The sequence below is a fragment of the Henckelia pumila genome, chromosome 3, assembly GCF_033568475.1.
Source record: "Henckelia pumila isolate YLH828 chromosome 3, ASM3356847v2, whole genome shotgun sequence".
Classification (NCBI taxonomy): Eukaryota; Viridiplantae; Streptophyta; class Magnoliopsida; order Lamiales; family Gesneriaceae; genus Henckelia; species Henckelia pumila.
In genome coordinates, this window is record NC_133122.1 from 65,045,517 (window position 1) to 65,066,241 (window position 20,725).

At 31.5% G+C, this 20,725-nt stretch overlaps 1 protein-coding gene and 1 long non-coding RNA gene across 2 annotated transcripts; both read right to left on the reverse strand.

Annotated features, from left to right (window-relative positions):
- LOC140886317 (uncharacterized) lies at positions 1-712 on the reverse strand. The gene is made up of 4 exons (XR_012151517.1): positions 608-712; positions 421-504; positions 244-345; positions 1-154 (listed from the first exon to the last, which is right to left on the reverse strand). It is a non-coding gene; the product is annotated as an uncharacterized lncRNA (long non-coding RNA).
- Positions 713-924: 212 nt separating this feature from the next.
- Positions 925-3,877, reverse strand: LOC140888908 (protein FAR1-RELATED SEQUENCE 5-like). The gene is made up of 3 exons (XM_073296610.1): positions 3,813-3,877; positions 3,194-3,268; positions 925-3,119 (listed from the first exon to the last, which is right to left on the reverse strand). Exons 2-3 carry the CDS (start codon positions 3,249-3,251, stop codon positions 925-927), a joined length of 2,253 nt encoding a protein of 750 aa, XP_073152711.1. The 5' UTR covers positions 3,252-3,268; positions 3,813-3,877.
- Positions 3,878-20,725: the final 16,848 nt, after the last annotated feature.

Here is a 20,725-nt window from a genome sequence, read left to right on the forward strand (position 1 = left end):
TTATTTCAAGTCGTGCTTTTGATGTTCCACTACTAGTATCGACCTTGTTATCAATGACTTCTTAAACTTTGAATTGATGTGGTGTGAGCAAGTGACCCAATGTGGTGTATTCAACCAAAAGCTCCACACCAAATTCAAAATTGGATGTCAGTACCTAATCATCCACACCGACGAATAAATTAGTAAAATATCCAATTAAAGTGGTCAAGTGAAATAATTTGTTCAATAAAGAACCATTTCAACCTGATGATGCAACACGTGCATGCCACCAACAAATTGCTTTGAGATATCATGAACCAAAAATACATTGAAGAATCTGGCTCTTTAATTTTTATCAAAATTCCCCTGACAAAACGTACAAAAAATAATTAGAAAATCACTTATAAATAATTATAATTCATACGATAAAATATTTTATACCTGTGATGAACGAGGATCCTCAAATGGATGCGAGAATAAATTCATTTGACCACCCAAATAGAAGTTTGGGTTACTTCCTTGTGTCTAAAATACAAAATAGAACTTATGATATCAAAAAATATATATAATATATTATATAATAACACTTCAATTTTTTATACTAAAACATGAATCAAATTGCATTCACCAATTGATATGGCATTTGCCACTGTGGTTGATTCACGTGAAATTGAGATGCAATTGACGGAAGTTGAGAAGGATAATTAGCGGTAAATTGCGGAGATGGAACGACAAGACATTGCAATGGTTGGTCGTTGTTTGCCTTTTGGGAATTCATGTCCTGAGCCGTATGTGATTTTTTTCCTCTTTTTTGGAACCTTTGGTAGCTACATTTTATCAAGTAACAAAAAAAAATGCATTATTTACTAAACAAATTAACAAAGCTATAATGAATTACAATAAAAATTATGCATTCTACTTAAGTGAAACAACTTACTTGATTTTTCACATTTTCCCTTTCTTTTCTTTTTTTGCTCTTGTCATCCCAATGACGTACAATGTGAGCATTCGTAATTCCTCTGGACTTGATAAGAGTAGGATCACGTATGAGCATTTTATCCAACTGATCATTCTCTCATGAAGTACATTGTTGCATACATTTGGATCAGCCAACCGTAAATCCTCAAACAAACCATCTATTTCTTTCTTTGCAGTATCAATAATTTCAATCAACTTATTTCTTGTATCTGCATGAGCTTTACATCGCATGCTAAGAACATGAGTTGACCTCATTATTTGGTTGACAAACACTATCTCAGATTCATGGCCACTTTCACTTTCACTATATATAACCTCATCAAAAATTCTATTTCTTGAATTTTTCATCCACCGCTTCTTCAAATATGATTCGGGAATAACATTCACATTCATAAAGTCAAATACTTTCAAAGCATGCTTGCATAATATGCCCATTGACTCAAATTTGTGACAACTACATCGTAGTTCATGAGTTTCCTTATTGAACACCACAGTTCTAACCCTTGTATTTTCACCATGAGATTTTACTTCAAACTCAAGGAAATAACTGCTAAGATCCGAAGGAAATTTAATCAATGTTGTATTCAGAGAATTGATGAGTTCCATTTCAAATAACTTGAATATGGTTAGAGTATAAACATTAGCAGCACAATTCAATAATGGATGATTTTTCAACATCGTTGCAGCTTTCCCATGAAGACAACGAGTATCTTCAACCTTTTCATTTTCACGCCATTTCTTTTGGATTTTTTCATAATTAAGCACAAATTCATACAATGAAATGGCACTGTTACCTAATTTCTTCAAGATTGCATTTGTGACCTCACTTCTTGAAGTTGCCAAAAGACCCGCACTAAACTTGTGATTACTAAATGCAGTGGCCCATTTGTATCTCAAAGTGTACATTTTATTCAACCATTTGTGATCACTGAGATTATATTCATCAATCATAATTCTCCATTTAGCTTCGAAATCTTCTTCAGATTCACAATGGCTCATGCAATTATGCCACATTCGTTTAAAATTTGAATCGCCGTTCAAACTTCCTAAGTGAGAAGGAGCATTCTGGTTTATGTGCCATTGACATAACCGATGGTGCGCACTTGAAAATACCTTTTCTATCGCATTCATCATTGCTTGACACTGATCTGTAAAAATTGTTTGAGGTTGTTTCTCATTCATAGAATCAAGAAATGTCTTAAACAACCATTCAAATGAGCTCTCAGTTTCATCCGACATGAATGCTAACCCAAACATCACATTTTGCTTGTGATGATTTATTCCAACAAAAGGAGCACATATCAAATTATACCTGTTGGTTCGATAAGTTGTGTCCACTGAAAGAACATCACCAAAATACTCATAATCAACCTGACATCTATAGTCTCTGAAGAAAAAATTCATGATCCTATCATCATCATCCAATTGAACATTCCAATAAAAATGAGACTCCGAGTTCGACTTATCTATAAAATAACGAAGCAATGCAGAAGCATCCCTGTTCTCAACTTTTGTATGCTTTCTGATACGAACAATGTGATCATATGCATCTTTTCGAATGAATCTTAAATTTTGTGGTCCATGTGCTTCATTTTCCATATAAGAGACTGCATTAGCAACAGATATCCCCGCATTTACCATTGCTTCTAAAGTAGATTTTTGAGCATATGAAATACTACGCGATGATCTCAACAAATGTCTTTGATCAGCAGCAACCATTTCATGGTTATGTTCCATCACAAAATTACCAACCTTCCATTCTCCCCCATGTTGTCGCGTGATTCTAAGTTTTGCTTTACACTTAGTCCTGGTAATCGGCTTTAGGTAGACAGGTATTCTTTCACTGGAACATTTTTCATCTTTACCACCCTCACAAGAACATTCAAAGTCTTTAGCTTGGAGTTCACTTGTTCCAGGAAAATAACGTTGATCCCCCTTTTTAACACTAAAACCTTTAGCATGCGCATAATTACAATATAATAAATACGCATCTTCAACACTCCTGACAACTTGGCCAATAACTAATCTGCTCTCCAATTGCTCTATGATAGAGTTTGCAGATGGTACCTGAATATGTTCGGTAATCAAAAATCCAGAAACTCCATTTTGATCTTCATGCATATTCGCAACATCAACTTCTTCAGTGATGCCTCCCACCAAATCTACAAATACAAAAAGAATTTCACATTAAAATAATAATTTTAATCGTAAAAATAAAAATAAGAAAATTACAAACCTGGTGGAGTATCACTTATATTGTTGATTGCTGAGAAGATATGATCACAATGTTCCATTTGTGAATAATAATAACCTACATAATAAAAAAATACTCAATAAGGACGGTAACTAAATTTTTGACATTATATTATATAATTATTTTTTTTTAAAAAAAAAGCGCAACAAATCAATCAATGCATAAACATGGGCACATACAGTGAAGAATTTGAAATTCTAAAAAACATTATTCATTTCTAAATTCGAAACCTCTTTTCATTCCAACAAAAAGTGAAGAATAAAAAATAAATATAAATAATTAACAATGAAAACGAAAATTGAATTTCAATTTCAATTCAATCATAATTTTATTTCAAACTATATGCATCCTATAGATACCAGTGGGATGATAAATTAATTTTTTCTAAATAACATTCTTCTCAAATTGATGATGCTGAAATCAAACAAATATTAGTCTTTCTGGATTATTTTAGAGGGAAGACTGGGAATACCCAATTCCTTTCATAACTCAAATTTTGAATAACAAAATGCTTCGATTACCTTTTCTTTATTTGTTTGTATATATTCTAATTAAATCGCTAAATAAATAATTAAATACTCTTTTTGGGACGGAACCTCACCGGAATTGGTCAACGGAGAGGCGGCGCAAGCGACAGAGGCGGCAGTGTTGGAGGCGATTACTTTAATTGCGATGGGGAAAACTGTGCTATAATAAAGCGGTAAAAGTAAAAATAGATTGATAAAATTCTAAAAACTTAACTAGGGTAGATGACTGGTTAAAAAAATAATTAAAACAATTATACAAACCACTAAACACGTGTCACAATTTTAATGGTTTAGGGCATTACCCCTGGGCTAGGTTCGAAGGAACCGTATTTAATGGATAGAAAATTATAAAATAACCATCAATATTTTTTTGTAGCTTAAGTAACATTCCTTATCATAATAATGACAATAAATATCATTCATTAATTATAATCGATTTAGATTTGAAAATTGGTATTTAAGGCCTTAAAAGTCGCTTAAATTGTCAATTTATTATTGTGGAAGAAAATGATTGATTAGCATTTACGGGGTGAGTTAACGTGTGGTTCACAATAATGAATATTTTTGCTAAACCGAAGTATGAGTTCTTTAATCTATATATAACAAATCGTACATAGAATTGTATATATTTTTAAGTTGTTTACTTGAAAGTTCAATAAAATTGAATTTACCACCAATTTAATTTGATTGAATTTTATTGTATGATTCAATTTATTTGAGTCGTCACTTATTAAAAGGAAACATTTATCTACTATTTTCCCCCTATAATTCTAGTATATTGTTTTGCAATTCCAATCAATTTTTTCATAAGAATGTCACCACTGAAAGATTAAAAAAAAACTGAAATTACGAGAATAAAACCAGTTTGACAATATAGATTATCAAAATAAGATATAATTACAAATAAAAATTGTTGTAATTTTCCGTTATTAAAGTCAATGTGAATGTTTTATGTTTGTATTGTAATTTGTATCCACGTGGGTGAATACACGCATGAGTTTAAAAAAACATAGGATATTTTGACAAAAGTAACTAAAATACTAAATAAAATTCAGTAACGTACGTGATGATGATAAAAGGTAAGGATTTAATTTTTATTTATCTAGATTTTCTTAAATATTTGCAAGAAAAATTTGACTAGAACTCTACAATTACTAGTAATCGTGCGCGTAAATTGTACCATTATTTGTAGAGGTATCAAAACTCAACTCAACCCGCCCACCAGACACGAGTTAATTCGAAAAATATCAGGTTAGAGTTGGGGGTTTTTGGGTTTTGGTCGAATCGGGTTGACCCAAAAGCTAACCCGAAAAAAATTAATCGGGTTGGGTTCGGGTCAAAATGATCCGAAACTTTTAATTATTATTATTATTTTATATAAAATTAAGATAGAATTACTACATTTTTATATGATGTATGTTTGAAAAAAAATATTATAAATTGATATAATAGATTTTCGTCATTTAATGTTTATTTTGTATAATTTTTATTTTTTGTAATAAATATAATTTAAATTTTTTACAAATAAAAGTTCAAATTTAAATTATATATAAGCTTAGATTTTATATTATGCAGTGTTCTAAATGGCGGTCGAGGCGGCTGCCTAGGCACTCGACCGCCACGCCTTGGCATGAGACGGCCTTTTCAAGCGGCCCAAGCTGTCCGGCGGTGGCGGGCGCTCGGGTGGGTGAGGCGGCCAAGGCGGTCAACACATTTTTAAATTCAATCAAAGGTCAAAAGTCAATTAATTTTAAAATTCTAGTCTAAAGTCAATAAATTTTAAAAATATAGTCAAAGTCTACCCATTTTAAAACCCTAGTGATTGACTTATTTCAAAAACACTAGCCTCTTTCTTTTTGTTTTTCATTTTTGCACCTTTTATAGATGATATTATATTTATGAAGCTTTTTTATGCATAAAGATTATTTAATTACACATATTACATAAAAAAATATGACTATTTTTTATTACAGTGCATGACTACATATGATTACCAATAAAAAATGCTTTAAAAAATTCAACCGCCTAGGGCCATTTACAACACTGTTATTATGTAATTAAATTAAATACTATTATTATTATTGTGTGTTTTGAATTTTTATTTAATTATTTTGTTAAAAAATAAAAAAATAAAAAATAAAATCGGGTTGATTCGGGTTAGTCGGGTTAGCCGGGTTCGGGTCGGGTTTGGGTTGAGGAATTTTTTAGAATTATCTTCGCCAACCCGACCCACCCGAATTGGCACCCCTAATTATTTTTTTAAGTCGAATAATTTTTTTTATGAAAAATTTCACAAAGTTTATTAAATTTAGAAACTTTATACACAATTTTTAATTAAAATATTTTATGCGATTAATTAGAATAAGTATTTCGATAAGATAAATTTCTTTTACTATATTTACAATCTATGCTAATTTTATAACTTTTTAAAAACAATTTTTTCGACTATGGATTGTATGATCATGAGTCCTAATACTCATGAATAATAATATTCTCGGTAGAAACGTGTACTTACCACTTTAACAAAATTTATAGTTGGTGGTAATTGTGTAACTCCAATATTTTAAATCGCACAACAGCTCAAACGTCATGGTTCGATCGAACTATAATTGCATTAGTCCTGCAATCAATGAGAGAGTGTCATGCCCCGAAATTGGGCCTACTCGACATCGACGTTATTTAAAGTTTTCACACTAAATAACAAGATTCAGAGTACAGAATTTTGAAATAACAGTCTTTTCATTCATAAACTGAAATATATCTACTTTTACAATGCTTTATCAAATAACATAATTCTAAACTGATAACAAAATAACGCAGCGGACATAATATACTAAATCTAAATTCTAGAAGTCAGTCATCGTCTTCACCTGCCCCAAAACTGGTTCTGCTCATCATCCTCGAGTTTTTTTCGGTTTTATCTGAGATGGTTTTGGGTGAGTGAGTGATATGGGTGTCACTCAGTAAATTGGAAAATATCCCAACTTTTAAATCGTTTTCAGAAAACCTACATACACATACAAAAACTGAACTGAATCGAACTGAAATGAACTGAAGTTTATATATTCATCATAAACAAAGATTCGATTTATGCATCAATTACCTTATGAATGTCGTGACTAACTGATATCAATCCCTTATATGTTTATCCTCTAAAGAATGAGGAAATTAGAAGATAACAGAAACATAGCAGAGTGTGCAGAATATATATTCCTACCACTAGTTCACAAGCATCAGTGCATCAAATAACAGAATTTGGAAAATGAATTTAAAACACAATATTAGCTTTAAAACCGAAAGCCCACTTACAGTAGATTGCTAACAGAAATTTCGTTCGTTCTTGAGTTTCTGCTCTTGCTCAACTGAAGCTCGACTGGACGCTCAGCTGGTCGCTCAACTGAATTTTATCACTCGAATTTGTGTGTATTTACTCAGAATCTTGTATAACCCTTCATAAAAAATCTGAGGGCTATTTATAGGCAAAATTAGGGGTGGAAAAAAATACTGAATTTTCGGTATACCGAAGTTATCGTACTGAAAAAATATCGAATTTACCGAATTTTTTCGGTATGCCGAAGATTTCGGTACGATACGGTAACGATACTGAATTTTTCGGTACGGTAATGGTATGAAATTTTAAAATTTTGGTATACCGGTATACCGATATACCGAAATATTATATAAAATTTTAAAATATATATTATTTTTAAAAAATAAATTTTAAAATTTTAAAAAATATAAGTTTTTTTTTTCGGTATAAGAAGGTATTTACCGATACCGTACCGAAATTTTGGTATACCGTAAAATTTCGGTATAATCGGTATACTAGTTATAGATACCAAAATTTTCGGTATGTCGAAAATGGTATATCAAAATTTTCGGTACGATATCGGTATAAAATTTTCTTATACCGTAATTTTTGGTACGGTATACGGTGTGCTTTTTTCGGTACGTTATAGTACGGTATCCACCCTTAGGAACAATCCTGACTGTTAAGCTGCCTATTTAATGCCATTGAATTGCCTTGATTTTGAGTTAATTCATCAGTTACAAAATCCCAGACTAGCTATTGTCTGTTACGGACTGGCAACTGGACTCCCCAACTAACTGGATTGGCTAGCTGAACTGGTCCAGTTTCCTCAACTGATTAACATGATCAGTTTTCTTTCAGTTCAGTTCAGTGTCTTATCTTTTCAGTTCGATCAACTTCAGTTTCATTCCAATTCAGTTTTGTGTTTCTTGAGCTTGGTTCGGTCAACTTTAGTTCAATTTAGTCAGTCAGTCAGTTCAGTTTTTTCCCTCTCCAGGAATCGAACTTGTACCACGAGGCTTACGTACAAATTCTTCTGATTCCTACCAGGAATCAGAATAATTTGCACTTAAGCCTGGTGGTACAAGTTCGATTCTTGGGAAGGGCAAAAACTCTCCTTTCCAGGTGAAGAAAAGACCATGAGTTGACCCACCCAGAGCTGAGCCTAGATGATGGCAGATGCAGAGGGTGTGATCATTACATAAAAGGACGTAGCTCAAGTGGTACCAGGAATAAGAATAACTTGTACTTAAGCCTAGTGGTACAAGTTCGATTCCTGGGGAGGGCAAAAACTCTCTTTTCCAGGTGGAGAGAAGACCATGAGTTGACCCACTCAGAGCTGAGCCTAGATGATGGCAGATGCAGAGGGTGTGGTCATTACAACTGCTTAACTCAGTCAATTGCTCCACTGATTTCTCAGGTCTTCACAGAGGGACCAATGACGACATTGGTTCTTATACCAATTGTAGGACCGAGTTAACACTTGTTGCTTTACCAAAATCTATAGCTGATGGTAATGATGCAACTCAAATATATTTAACAGCACTACAGTCCAAACGACCTGGTTCGATCGCTCTTCCAACATGGACAATTATTGTACCTCAACATTCTCCCTTCATCCACTATATTTTAATAATACATAATATAATACGCAGATTATATCGAACTTATGCATAACATCGATCCTAACTTAAAAAACCTAATTGGTAAAATTTACATACATAATTGAAAACAAATCATATATAAAATCCTCAATACTAAAAATATCAAGTCCCGTAATTATTATCTTATTTTAGTATAATGGAGGTGAGATAATTTCTTATGTAATCTAACTACTATCTATACAAGTGAAATTTGAACACAAGCCTATATATAGGAAAAATTGCAAATTTGGTTATGTATGTTTGTCACTTTGCGATTTTGGTCCTCTATGTTTTTATATTTTAGTTTTAGTCCTGCATGTTCCGATTTTTGGCAATTTCGGTCTTTTTTATTCGAAAATGCTTACGTGACACTGTACACGTTAGCTCCACATCAGCACTGAATTGGTGCCACGTCAGCGTCACGTCAAAAAAAGGACTAAAATTTCCAAAGAAATAAAGATAGCGGACTAAAACTGAAATCTGAAAATATAAAGGACTGAAATCGCAACGTGACAAACATACAGGACCAAAAAAGCAATTTTCCCCATATATATAAGTCCCACTTTAATTGGGGTTTCACCCTTGTCATTAGATTAAGATATCATTGTCACGCCCTGTAATTATTATTACAAATTAAAAATGTCATTTATATATATATATATATATATATATATATATATATATATAACACAAAAATTTACTAAGTTATTGTCATTTTTACTTACTACTCTCAACGTTGCATGATATTTCAGTGCTAAATGAAACATACAAACGGTCCACCTTTTTAAAAATATACCTATGTTTTTTTATTACATGATAGTTCAAAGTCAAATGTCTCATACGGTGGCGGATTTAATGTAGGGCGAAAGGGGGCCACGGCCTCCACGAAATTTTTTGAAAATTTTATTAATATATAGTTGTTGAAAATATATTATATTGTATTAGAATTGTTGAAAATTGAGTTGTATTATTTTAAAAATTAGTGTGTGATGATGTAGATGATGATGATTTAATTTTTGGACTAATCTCCCATTGAGATCTATAAATAGGTCTCTCCATTTGTGTAAAAAAACATAATTTGAGAGAATAAATTTAAAGTGTGGAGTTTGAGAATATTTTAAGTTTTTGAGTTTTATAAATTTTACTTTTCACAACACGTTATCAGCACGATCGCTCGAAAGTTCTCTATAATTTCCGATGCTCCAAAATACAAGAAGAAGTCAAAAATATTCAACAAGTAAGAATTTTTATTTTACTGTTTATATATTTTTATTGTGTATATATTAATATATAATATCATGTTATGAATTTTTTTAAAAAACTTGTTATAAATCCTGGGAGGATATTAAGACGACATCCCACACTCCCGGTAAGGGATACGACAAGTATAAAAGCCTCTAAGGTTTTTAAACATTATAATCATATTTGTATAATGTCATGTTATTATATAAAAGGTTGTCTATGACACCGATCTTATAATAATGTGATATGATATACTATACCTGACTTTATACTAACTATATTGGTATAATTTCACAATATTATATAAAAAGCTGTCTACGACACCGATCTTATAATAATGTGATATGATATACATAATTATTTAATTATGATTATCATTATATGCATTGTATCATTATCACAAATTTTTATTCAACACATACTCGATTTTTCTTTACCCCCAACGGTCACAAACGGCTAGTTTTTGGCCTATAAATATTTTCACTCAAACTCATTTTCAATCACACCAAAATTCATTCTTCATCTCAAAACATTTTCTCCTCGGTTTTTTTCGAAAAAGAAGAAGATGGAGTTTTTGGTTTTTCTAAGGATATTTTTCATAACGATTATGATCATCATGCTCACGAGTTTTGTACTCACCAGCGATTTTCCACCACATGCTTTTTCTCTATTTGTACACTTTCTTGTACTCATCGTTTATCCATTATTTTGTATTGTCATATTAATGGAAATTAACTAATAAAATGCATTGTTATTTTTCTAGTACCACCATGTCAAACTTGACAAAGCTTGAATTCGTTGCACTCGATATCACTGAAAAAAATTATATGCCATGGACTCTTGATGTTGAGATGCATCTTGAGTCATTGGGTCTAAGTGAAAGCATTAAAGAAAATAATATATCAACCTCATAAGATAAAGAAAAAACTATGATTTTCTTGCGCCGACATCTTGATGAATGGTTGAAATATGAGTATCTCATAGAAAAAGACCCAATGACTTTATGGAAAGGGCTGAAAGAAAGATTTGAGCATATAAGGGAAGTGATACTCCCGACCGCCCGTGATGAATGGAATACGTTGAGATTCCAAGACATTAAAAAAGTCAGTGATTATAATTCTGCGATGTATCGAATAGTCTCGCAATTAAAATTCTGTGGACTTGAAGTCACAGAGATGGAAATTCTTGAGAAAACATTTTCCACTTTTCACGCATTGAATATAACTCTACAACAACAGTATAGAGTGCGTGGATTTTCGAGATATTCCGAACTAATCGCATGTCTTCTTGTGGCGGAAAAGAACAACGAATTGTTAGTAAGAAATCATCAATCCCGACCCACTGGATCAACGGCATTTCCTAAAGCAAATGTCGTAATGAAAAATGAAAATCAAAATCAAAGGAATAGACCAGATTTTGGTCGTGGACGAGGTCGAGGACGTGGGCGTGGACGTGGACGTAGAAATGACCATGGTCGTGGACGCGGTCGTGGATATGAAAATAATCGAGATAGTTATTTCAGTAACTCATCTCAAAAGAGCGTCACACACCACCCACTAAAAAGGCAGCATGAAAACATGAGTGAAAATGAAAATCACTCAAAAAAACCCGAGAGTGTTTGTTATAGATGTGGCACTCCGGGACATTGGTCACGAACTTGTCGAGCCCCCGAGCACCTTTGTAAGCTCTATAAAGAATCGATAAAGGGAAAAGGAAAAGAGACCAATTTTGTTGAAAATAGTGACCATTTAATTGGTTCAACTAGTTTCAGTGCTGCAGATTTTTTGAATGATTTCGAAGACATTGATTAAAAGATTGGTGGGACTAGATTGTAACAAATTTGTATTTTTCATGCATTTTTGTATTATAAAGCATGTTATATTTTACATTTGTATTGTACTTAATTTTTCTTTATTACATTTTTATGAAGTTTGATATGGAAAATGCTATGAGCAAACATGGAAATAATATCATGGAAATTTGCATACCGGATAGTGGTACAACGCACACTATTCTGCGAGATGAAAGATATTTCTTGGAACTAAAACCAACAAAAACAATGGTCAATACAATATCAGGTCCTGTAGACTTGATTGAAGGTTTTGGTAAAGCGAAATTTTTGTTACCTAATGGTACAAAATTTTTGATAAATGATGCTTTATATTCACCACGATCGAAAAGAAATTTGTTGAGTTTTAATGACATATATTCTCATGGGTATGATACTGAGACAATGACTGATGAAAATCAGAAATATATGTGTCTTACCACATATAAGTCAGGAAAAAAATTTGTAGTTGAGAAACTACCAATGCTCCCTACTGGATTGCATTATACACATATAAGTCCAATTGAATCAAATATGGTGATGGATAATTCATCAATATTAACAAATTGGCATGATCGATTGGGACATCCTGGTTCAACAATGATGCGAAGAATTATTGAAAATACACATGGTCATCCATTGAAAGACCAGAAGATCTTTCAGAATAATAAGTTTCAATATAAAGCATGTTCACTTGAAAAACTTATTATAAGACCATCACCAGCTAAAATCCAAACTGAATCACCCATATTTCTTGAACGTATTCAGGGTGATATTTGTGGGCCAATTCATCCACCATGTGGACCATTTTGATACTTTATGGTATTGATCGATGCCTCTAGCAGATGGTCACATGTATGCTTATTGTCAACTCGGAATGTGGCATTTGCAAGATTGATGGCTCAAATAATAAAATTGCGAAATCAATTTCCCGATTATACAATCAAGAAAATAAGACTTGATAATGCTGGAGAATTTACATCCCAGACTTTCAATGATTATTGTATGTCAATGGGAATCACTGTTGAACATCCTGTAGCTCATGTTCATATGCAAAATGGATTAGCTGAATCATTGATTAAACGTCTACAACTGATTGCTAGACCAATGATTATGAAAACAAAACTCCCTATTTCTATATGGGGACATGCAATTTTACATGCTGCGGCATTAATTCGCATTAGACCAAGTGCATATCATAAATTCTCCCCATTGCAACTTGCATTTGGTAAAAAACCAAATATCTCTCATCTAAGAATTTTTGGATGTATGGTGTATGTGCCTATTGCACCACCTCAACGATCAAAAATGGGTCCTCAAAGAAAAATCGGTATTTATATCGGTTATGATAGTCCATCAATCATTCGATATCTTGAGCCTCAGACAGGCGATGTGTTTACAGCACGCTTTGCTGATTGTCATTTTAATGAAGAAATATTCCCAGTGTTAGGGGGAGAAAAGAAACACATCGAAAAAGAAATCACATGGTATGTACCATCATTGTTACATTTGGATCCAAGGACCAAACAATGTGAAAAAGATGTACAACAAATTGTACATTTGCAAAGAATAGCAAATCAAATGCCAGATGCATTTGCAGACACAAAAGGGGTGACAAAATCATATATACATGCTGTAAATGCCCCAGCTCGAATTGAAATTCCAAAGAAACAGATTGAAGACACTCATGATGTCATTAAACGCCTGAAGCGTGGAAGGCCAGTCGGTTCCAAGGATAAAAATCCTCGGAAAAGAAAAGGCATAGAGAAGCACGATGATCATAAAATAGAAAATGGTGTTCCAGAAGAAACACCTGATGATGAAAATGTTCTGTCAGAACCACAAACTGACGAGAATCGTGAAATCTCTATCAATTATATTAATACTGGAAAAATATGGAACCGAAAAGACATAGAATATATTGATGAGATATTTTCTTATAATGTGGCTTGTGACATCATAAATGAAAATGAGGATCATGAACCAAAATCTTTTGGTGAATGTAAAACTCGTCATGATTGGGCCAAATGGAAAGATGCCATCCAGGTTGAATTGGATTCCCTGAATAAACGTAATGTTTTTGGACCTATAGTCCTCACACCTGAAGGTGTAAAACCTGTTGGATACAAATGGGTTTTTATTCGAAAGCGAAATGAGAAAAATGAAATAGTCAGATATAAAGCTAGATTTGTTGCACAAGGTTTTTCTCAAAGGCCTGGAATTGATTATGAAGAAACGCATTCTCCTGTTATGGATGCAATTACGTTTCGATATTTGATTAGTTTGGCAGTGTCTGAAAATTTGGAAATGTGTCTTATGGATGTTGTTACAGCTTACTTATACGGATCACTTGATAGTGATATATACATGAAAATTCCTGAAGGATTTAAGATGCCTGAAGCACAAAGTTCAAAACCCAGAGAATTTTATTCTGTAAAATTGCAAAAATCATTATATGGGTTGAAGCAATCAGGCCGAATGTGGTATAATCGGCTAAGTGATCACTTGATGAAAAAGGGATATGTAAATGATCCAATATGCCCTTGTGTTTTTATCAAGAAAACAACATCCGGATGTGTAATTATTGCTGTATATGTTGATGATTTAAACATCATTGGAACGAATAAAGAAATTCAAGAAGTTATGATGTACTTGAAAGAAGAATTTGAAATGAAGGATCTTGGAAAAACCAAGTACTGTCTGGGTTTGCAAATCGAACAAAAAGAATGTGGAATTTTTGTCCACCAGACAAATTATACAGAAAAGATCCTTAAACGTTTTAATATGGATAAATCAAATCCATTAAGTACTCCAATGGTTGTAAGATCATTAAACATAGAAAAGGATCCATTCCATCCATGTGAGGATGATGAAGTTATTCTTGGTCTAGAAGTACCATATCTAAGTGCCATTGGTGCCCTTATATATCTTGCAAATTGCACTAGACCTGATATATCTTTTGCTGTAAATTTATTGGCAAGATTCAGTTCATATCCAACAAAGAGGCACTGGAACGGAATTAAACATATATTTCGTTATCTACGAGGAACGACAGATTTGGGACTTTTGTACTCAAAAGATACCAATCAAAGTATCATTGGTTATGCTGATGCTGGATATTTATCTGATCCACATAAGACACGTTCCCAAACCGGATATGTATTTACTCATGGAGGCACCGCAATTTCTTGGCGTTCACAGAAACAAACACTCGTAACAACTTCATCAAATCACGCCGAGATTATTGCATTACATGAAGCAAGTCGTGAATGTGTGTGGTTAAAATTAATGACACAACATATCCAAACTTCTTGTGGATTATCAGTAGACAAGAAGCCTGTGACGTTGTATGAAGACAATGCTGCATGTATTTCTCAAATAAAAGAAGGATACATCAAAAGTGACAGAACCAAACATACCCCCCCAAAGTTCTTTGCCTACACTCAAGAGCTTGAGAAGAATAAAGATATTGATATCTGTTACATTCAATCAAGTGAGAACTCATCAGATCTCTTCACAAAGGCACTTCCCACGACGATATTCAGAAAGCATATATACAACATTGGGATGCGCAATCTACGGAATATGTGAAGAATCACTCATATTAACATGAGGGGGAGTTTACGTGGCTGCACTCTTTTTTTCTTGCTATGGTTTTTATCCCACTGGGTTTTTCCTAGCAAGGTTTTTAACGAGGCAGCATAAAACACGTAATAAAGACAATCATCATATGACGATCATCATCACAAGGGGGAGTGTTGAAAATATATTATATTATATTAGAATTATTGAAAATTGAGTTGTATTATTTTGAAAATTAGTGTGTGATGATGTAGATGATGATGATTTAATTTTTGGACTAATCTCCCATTGAGATCTATAAATAGGTCTCTCTATTTGTGTAGAAAAACACAATTTGAGAGAATAAATTTAAAGTGTGGAGTTTGAGAATATTTTAAATTTTTGAGTTTTATAAATTTTACTTTTCACAACAATAGTATGTATTTTTTAGGTTTTTGTATATATATTATTTGGCCCCATATTGTATCAGCATTTGGTCTAGTGGTTGGCCTTGAACAAAAACCAACGTCGTGTCCATTTGTGCAGTTGTGCTTGCAAAATTAAAAAAAATTCAATAAAAGCTTAATTCATTGAACGGAAGATTACATATATATTACTTTTTTATTGTTAATATTTTGATAATTTATATAATTAAACATATCTGTAAATTGAGACTGTGACTCTCGCTTAGCATGTTTATTTTGTTATAAACTTATAGATGAAAATAACAATTATAAAATATAAAAAGATAACAAACTCTGATAAATTTTGATATATAATCAAAAATATCTTTTACGAAATATTTGGCTTTCCTCTTGTGGGAAAAAAATAATATTAACTTTTGATATTATATATATTTATTTTTAAAAAAAATGTATTTATGTTATTGAAAATTATAGAAACATATAATAATTATTTTCGTCATTTCATATGCGAACTCGGCCCCTCCGAACATGGAGTCCTGGATCCGCCCATTGTCTCATATTTTCTTGAAAGTCAAATCTAGCATAGTAGTTATATCAGCTGGTTCTACATCAAAGATTGCTTGAAATCATGTTACTGATGCTCGACGCCATGTAAATAATATGATGAAAAAGGAAAAAAAGAAAAACCTAATGAATTAAGAACAAATTTTGACAACTTACAGGATCATAGACAAAAAATATAAGTCATTTTATGGTACGAATTTTGTAATTTTTTCTATATTAAAATGTAAGTTTTAATGTATAAAATTTTAACGTCTCATTATATTTTATATAGTTTTGTCCGAGGAGATAGTTGTATCTATAAAATGTTTTATTTTGTAATAATTTTTTTTAAAAAAATATTATATTCTTCATTTCTTCTAACTAGCTAGAAAAATATTATCTAAATTCTGCACACTGAATCAGAACTCCGGGTTATGCCACATGGTTGTTTAATAAAATGAAATCTTCTGGTATCTTTGAAATATTAAAATTAACGTTTGAATTCTTCCCAATCCTGGAGGACGACTAATAAACTATAAATTGGACCATTTTCTCATTTGGGTTTGAAGTGGTAACAAGTTGCAGATTTATACATTGATCAGGTCATAAATTCATCTCCATTAATATATATATAGACTTGTACAAAGAGATGTCCCATTAATTTGGGCATTGAATTATATATATGCTGTATAAAAATCTTTATATATATATATATAACATGCATGATTTAGCTACGAAATAATCGTTCCAAATCCGTCTAAGATAACAGTTTGCACTAAATTAATCATCGGATCAAATTTTAGCTTGTCGGAATACAGATACTATATATAATATCATTTTCTAGCTACGGTCTGAATCCTAATTACGAGCGATACGACCAAGTATTTAGGAAGAGATGCTATCTGGGGACGAATTATTTAGTAACCGAGTAAATTAATTTAGAACAAACACTTTTCTTCTTAAAATTTCATGACTTTGAAACTGCATGTTTAATTAGAACCAAGAATCAGTCAAAGAAAAATAAATATTCTTTTTTTGAGAGCATATCTGTATATTTCAGCAAATATATACTCTGACATTCTCGATTCTTGGTTAAGGCCCAAGGGATATAATATTCTTAATAAAACCAAGAAAAGAGGACAAATGTCTTAATTATTTTCCAAGTTTTATTTAGATATAAAGGCATTCATATAAATACAAAGTGGAACATTTCAAAGGAATATCAGTCAGCATTATTTGTCCCAAGATATGCACTGTCTTATATAAATAGTACTAAGGAAAGGCACTTTAATTTTAAAGATATTATTATAGAATACATATATATATTTATTTATTTATTGAGAAGGCAAATTTGTAGAATTCTAATCCAAATAAAATATTCATACCGTTTGGTAGTCTATATTATTAATTTATGTATATAATTTATCTTATTTAATATCACGTTCTTCTCGTCATATTATTTATCCATATATTAATTATTTATTTTACATCAATCAAATCATTAATTATTTATCTTACAATATCAATCAAATCATTGAATTTAAATTACTATATTACCCCTTATAAATAATATTATTCATATTTTATTTATTGTTAAAAAAGGCAAAATGATAATTTATCATGTTTATATAAAATTTAATCAATCAAATCAAATAAACTATAATCTATCAATCAAATCAAATACTATATTAAATATCATTTCTTATTTATTTTTTTATTACATTATATTACTTATTTATATATTATTTATCTTATCATATCTACCAAAAGATACTTATACTATAGTACTAATGTGCGTCATCTTTCTATATATATGACTGACATATGATTTTTTTTATTTGGCTGTGATTTTCATGATGATATCTTATTCTCAAGTAATCTCTTTCGATAGGTCAAAACTCAAAAGTGTCCCTAAAATAAGATTATTTCTTATGGTTAAGACTGATCAAGTACTTAAGTTTGATTTGGCTGGTGTGGTAAAGAATATTGGGGCTACAACCACCACGCTTAATAATTAATTAAACAAATACATTATCGAAAGTTTTTTTTTAGAAATAGTTACACGGACACAGAGTTGTCAAAATGGAACAGCGCATACCAACCTCCTGCATGTAGGCCTCCACAACCCATCATCATAACCCGGTTTAGTAATAAATTAGTGGTAGTATTTAACCGTGTCACGTTTGCATTAATTTCAGTCGATAAAATTAATTAAAATATAATAGCGTGACAAGAGTTATTTCCACGAAGAGGAATGATTTTTTGAGCTAAAATTTTAAAACTTCAATTAAAATAAATGATGGGGTTTTCTCAAGATAAAATCCTGACAAAAAAATAATATTAAATCCCATCAAAACTATTAATTATCATGCAAAATAAAAATTCAAATTAAAATTAATGAATGAAAACTTATCCTTTTTTCGGTCGACTCCACAATGAAATTTATTGACTCAATCAATGATGCAATAATATCAATTTGTATTCAAGTATTTAAGAAATTCAAGTCCTACCTTGCCTTATGATTAGTTAAAATTGTTAAATAGTAAACAAACGACTTAATTAGTTCAACTCTTATATTAACTAAACAATCTCATGCACGCGATAAAAGATTTCATTTAATGATAGCATTAAAAACTAGCAAGAGAGATATATGAAGCTAAACAACAGTACAACACAAACACAAAAAGTTGCATTTAACCTAGTACTCAATTGCTTTCCCCAAGAATTGATAAATTCAAAAGTAGAAAACCATTAAAATCTTATGTTTGGCAAATGAGCTAGAGAAATCAAAATAATTATCGATTTGATATCTAATTTAATTTAGGAGTGTATTATACATAGCAATCAAATGAATAATCAATAATAATGAAAAATAGAAAAAATAATTGACATTCAAATATAAATTAATCAAGATAATGCAAACCTTAAAAGTTAAATCTCACTAGTCAATAAAATTCCAAGCCTCAATAAAAAATTAAAGTTTAACCACAAAAATAAAAAATAAAAAAACCATAAAATCTAGCAAGAAAATTAAAGTGAGAAAGTAAAACAGAAAGTAAACAAACTGACAAATGTAGGCGCCAATTAGTGAAATACGTGCAAAAGTCTTGCAAAGCAAAGTAATTAAAAGTCACCTCCCAAGAAATATTTTCCGTTTCTTTGGTATTTTCTTCTCCCCGGCCCGAGGCTTACGAAAATCCCGTATATTCCAGCCTTGGTTTTTTATTTCAAATTCTAGTCTTTTATATTTTCTTCTCCAAATTATTTCCATGTCTTTTTATATTTTCTTCCTTGAATTCGAAAATCCTCAAACTCACTTGAGAAATAAGACAAATAATTTTTCTTTTCTCGTAATTCTTATTTTTCGAGAATTTTATGTAGGTATCTTGTGAAATAAATGATCTTACGAATATTTACTCGTGAGACGCGTCGACCCGATTCATATATAGAGGAAAAAATTATATTTTTGGCATAAAATTAAATTTACATTTTTTATGGAAAGAATTGAATAGAAGACCAATGTCACAAAATTAATTCATGAAACACTCTCACCAGAATTTCTGTGGAAATTTATAGGCATATTGAATAAGGCTAGCTAGCTAGCTCTTTGATTTATTTCTTGATTTATTTTCCTTAAAATATATATGATAGAATTACTTGAATACTTCAAATTTCAGGAATCACACAACGGTGCATGCTTTACATAGAGTCATATACTCGTGTTTTTTTTTTCCCGATCAATTTAAACGTGTTATAAAATCAATTTGAACCATTAAAATTCATCGCATCAAAATAAATTAGCTAAAATAAAAATATACATAAAAAATATATACACAACAATAAACAGAGACAAATAATTATAATAATCCTCCAGAGGAAAATCACACGTCCAAAAGACATATAAGGGCCGGGCCAATAAAGATATTAATTTCTAGATTTGATCATTCAGTACAACTAGAACTACCCTGTGGGTGGCGTGACGGATTTTGATTGATTGATATTAGTGGATCCCACATGAGACTCACTGATTTTAACCAATTATGGGTTTACACGCCGCCCACAGGGCGACATGAACAAAACCTTGATTGAGCTTGAGTTGTTCAGCCTAGTGAACTAATATTTCGGGCGAGTTTAATTGATTTCCTCTTGCGCTAGCTCGTGTACCTACAGACGCGGAAAACATATATGATTAAAGGAACAAAATTGGAAATTAAATTTGTCTGCAAGCTCAATTGGATAATTCACTTTACATTGAATTTAATATAATATAATATATCATATAAAAATTATTAGTATATATGAATCCAATTTATATATAGTGAGAGTCATATAGAGCTTGACCTCAAACTTCATTTTCCGAGCAATTCACACTTGAAATTTCATGTGTATATTTTTGAATAGTGTGGGAAAAAGTCCAAGAGAATTCCCCACTTGT

What these genes read in the sequence shown, in the direction of transcription:
- LOC140888908 (XM_073296610.1), bottom strand. Translation starts at nt 3,251, where the DNA reads ATGGAACATTGTGATCATATCTTCTCAGCAATCAACAATATAAGTGAT. An exon ending in TATAAGTGATACTCCACCAG is followed by an intron (nt 3,120 to 3,193) that starts GTTTGTAATTTT and finishes TTGTATTTGTAG; the next exon opens with ATTTGGTGGGAGGCATCACT.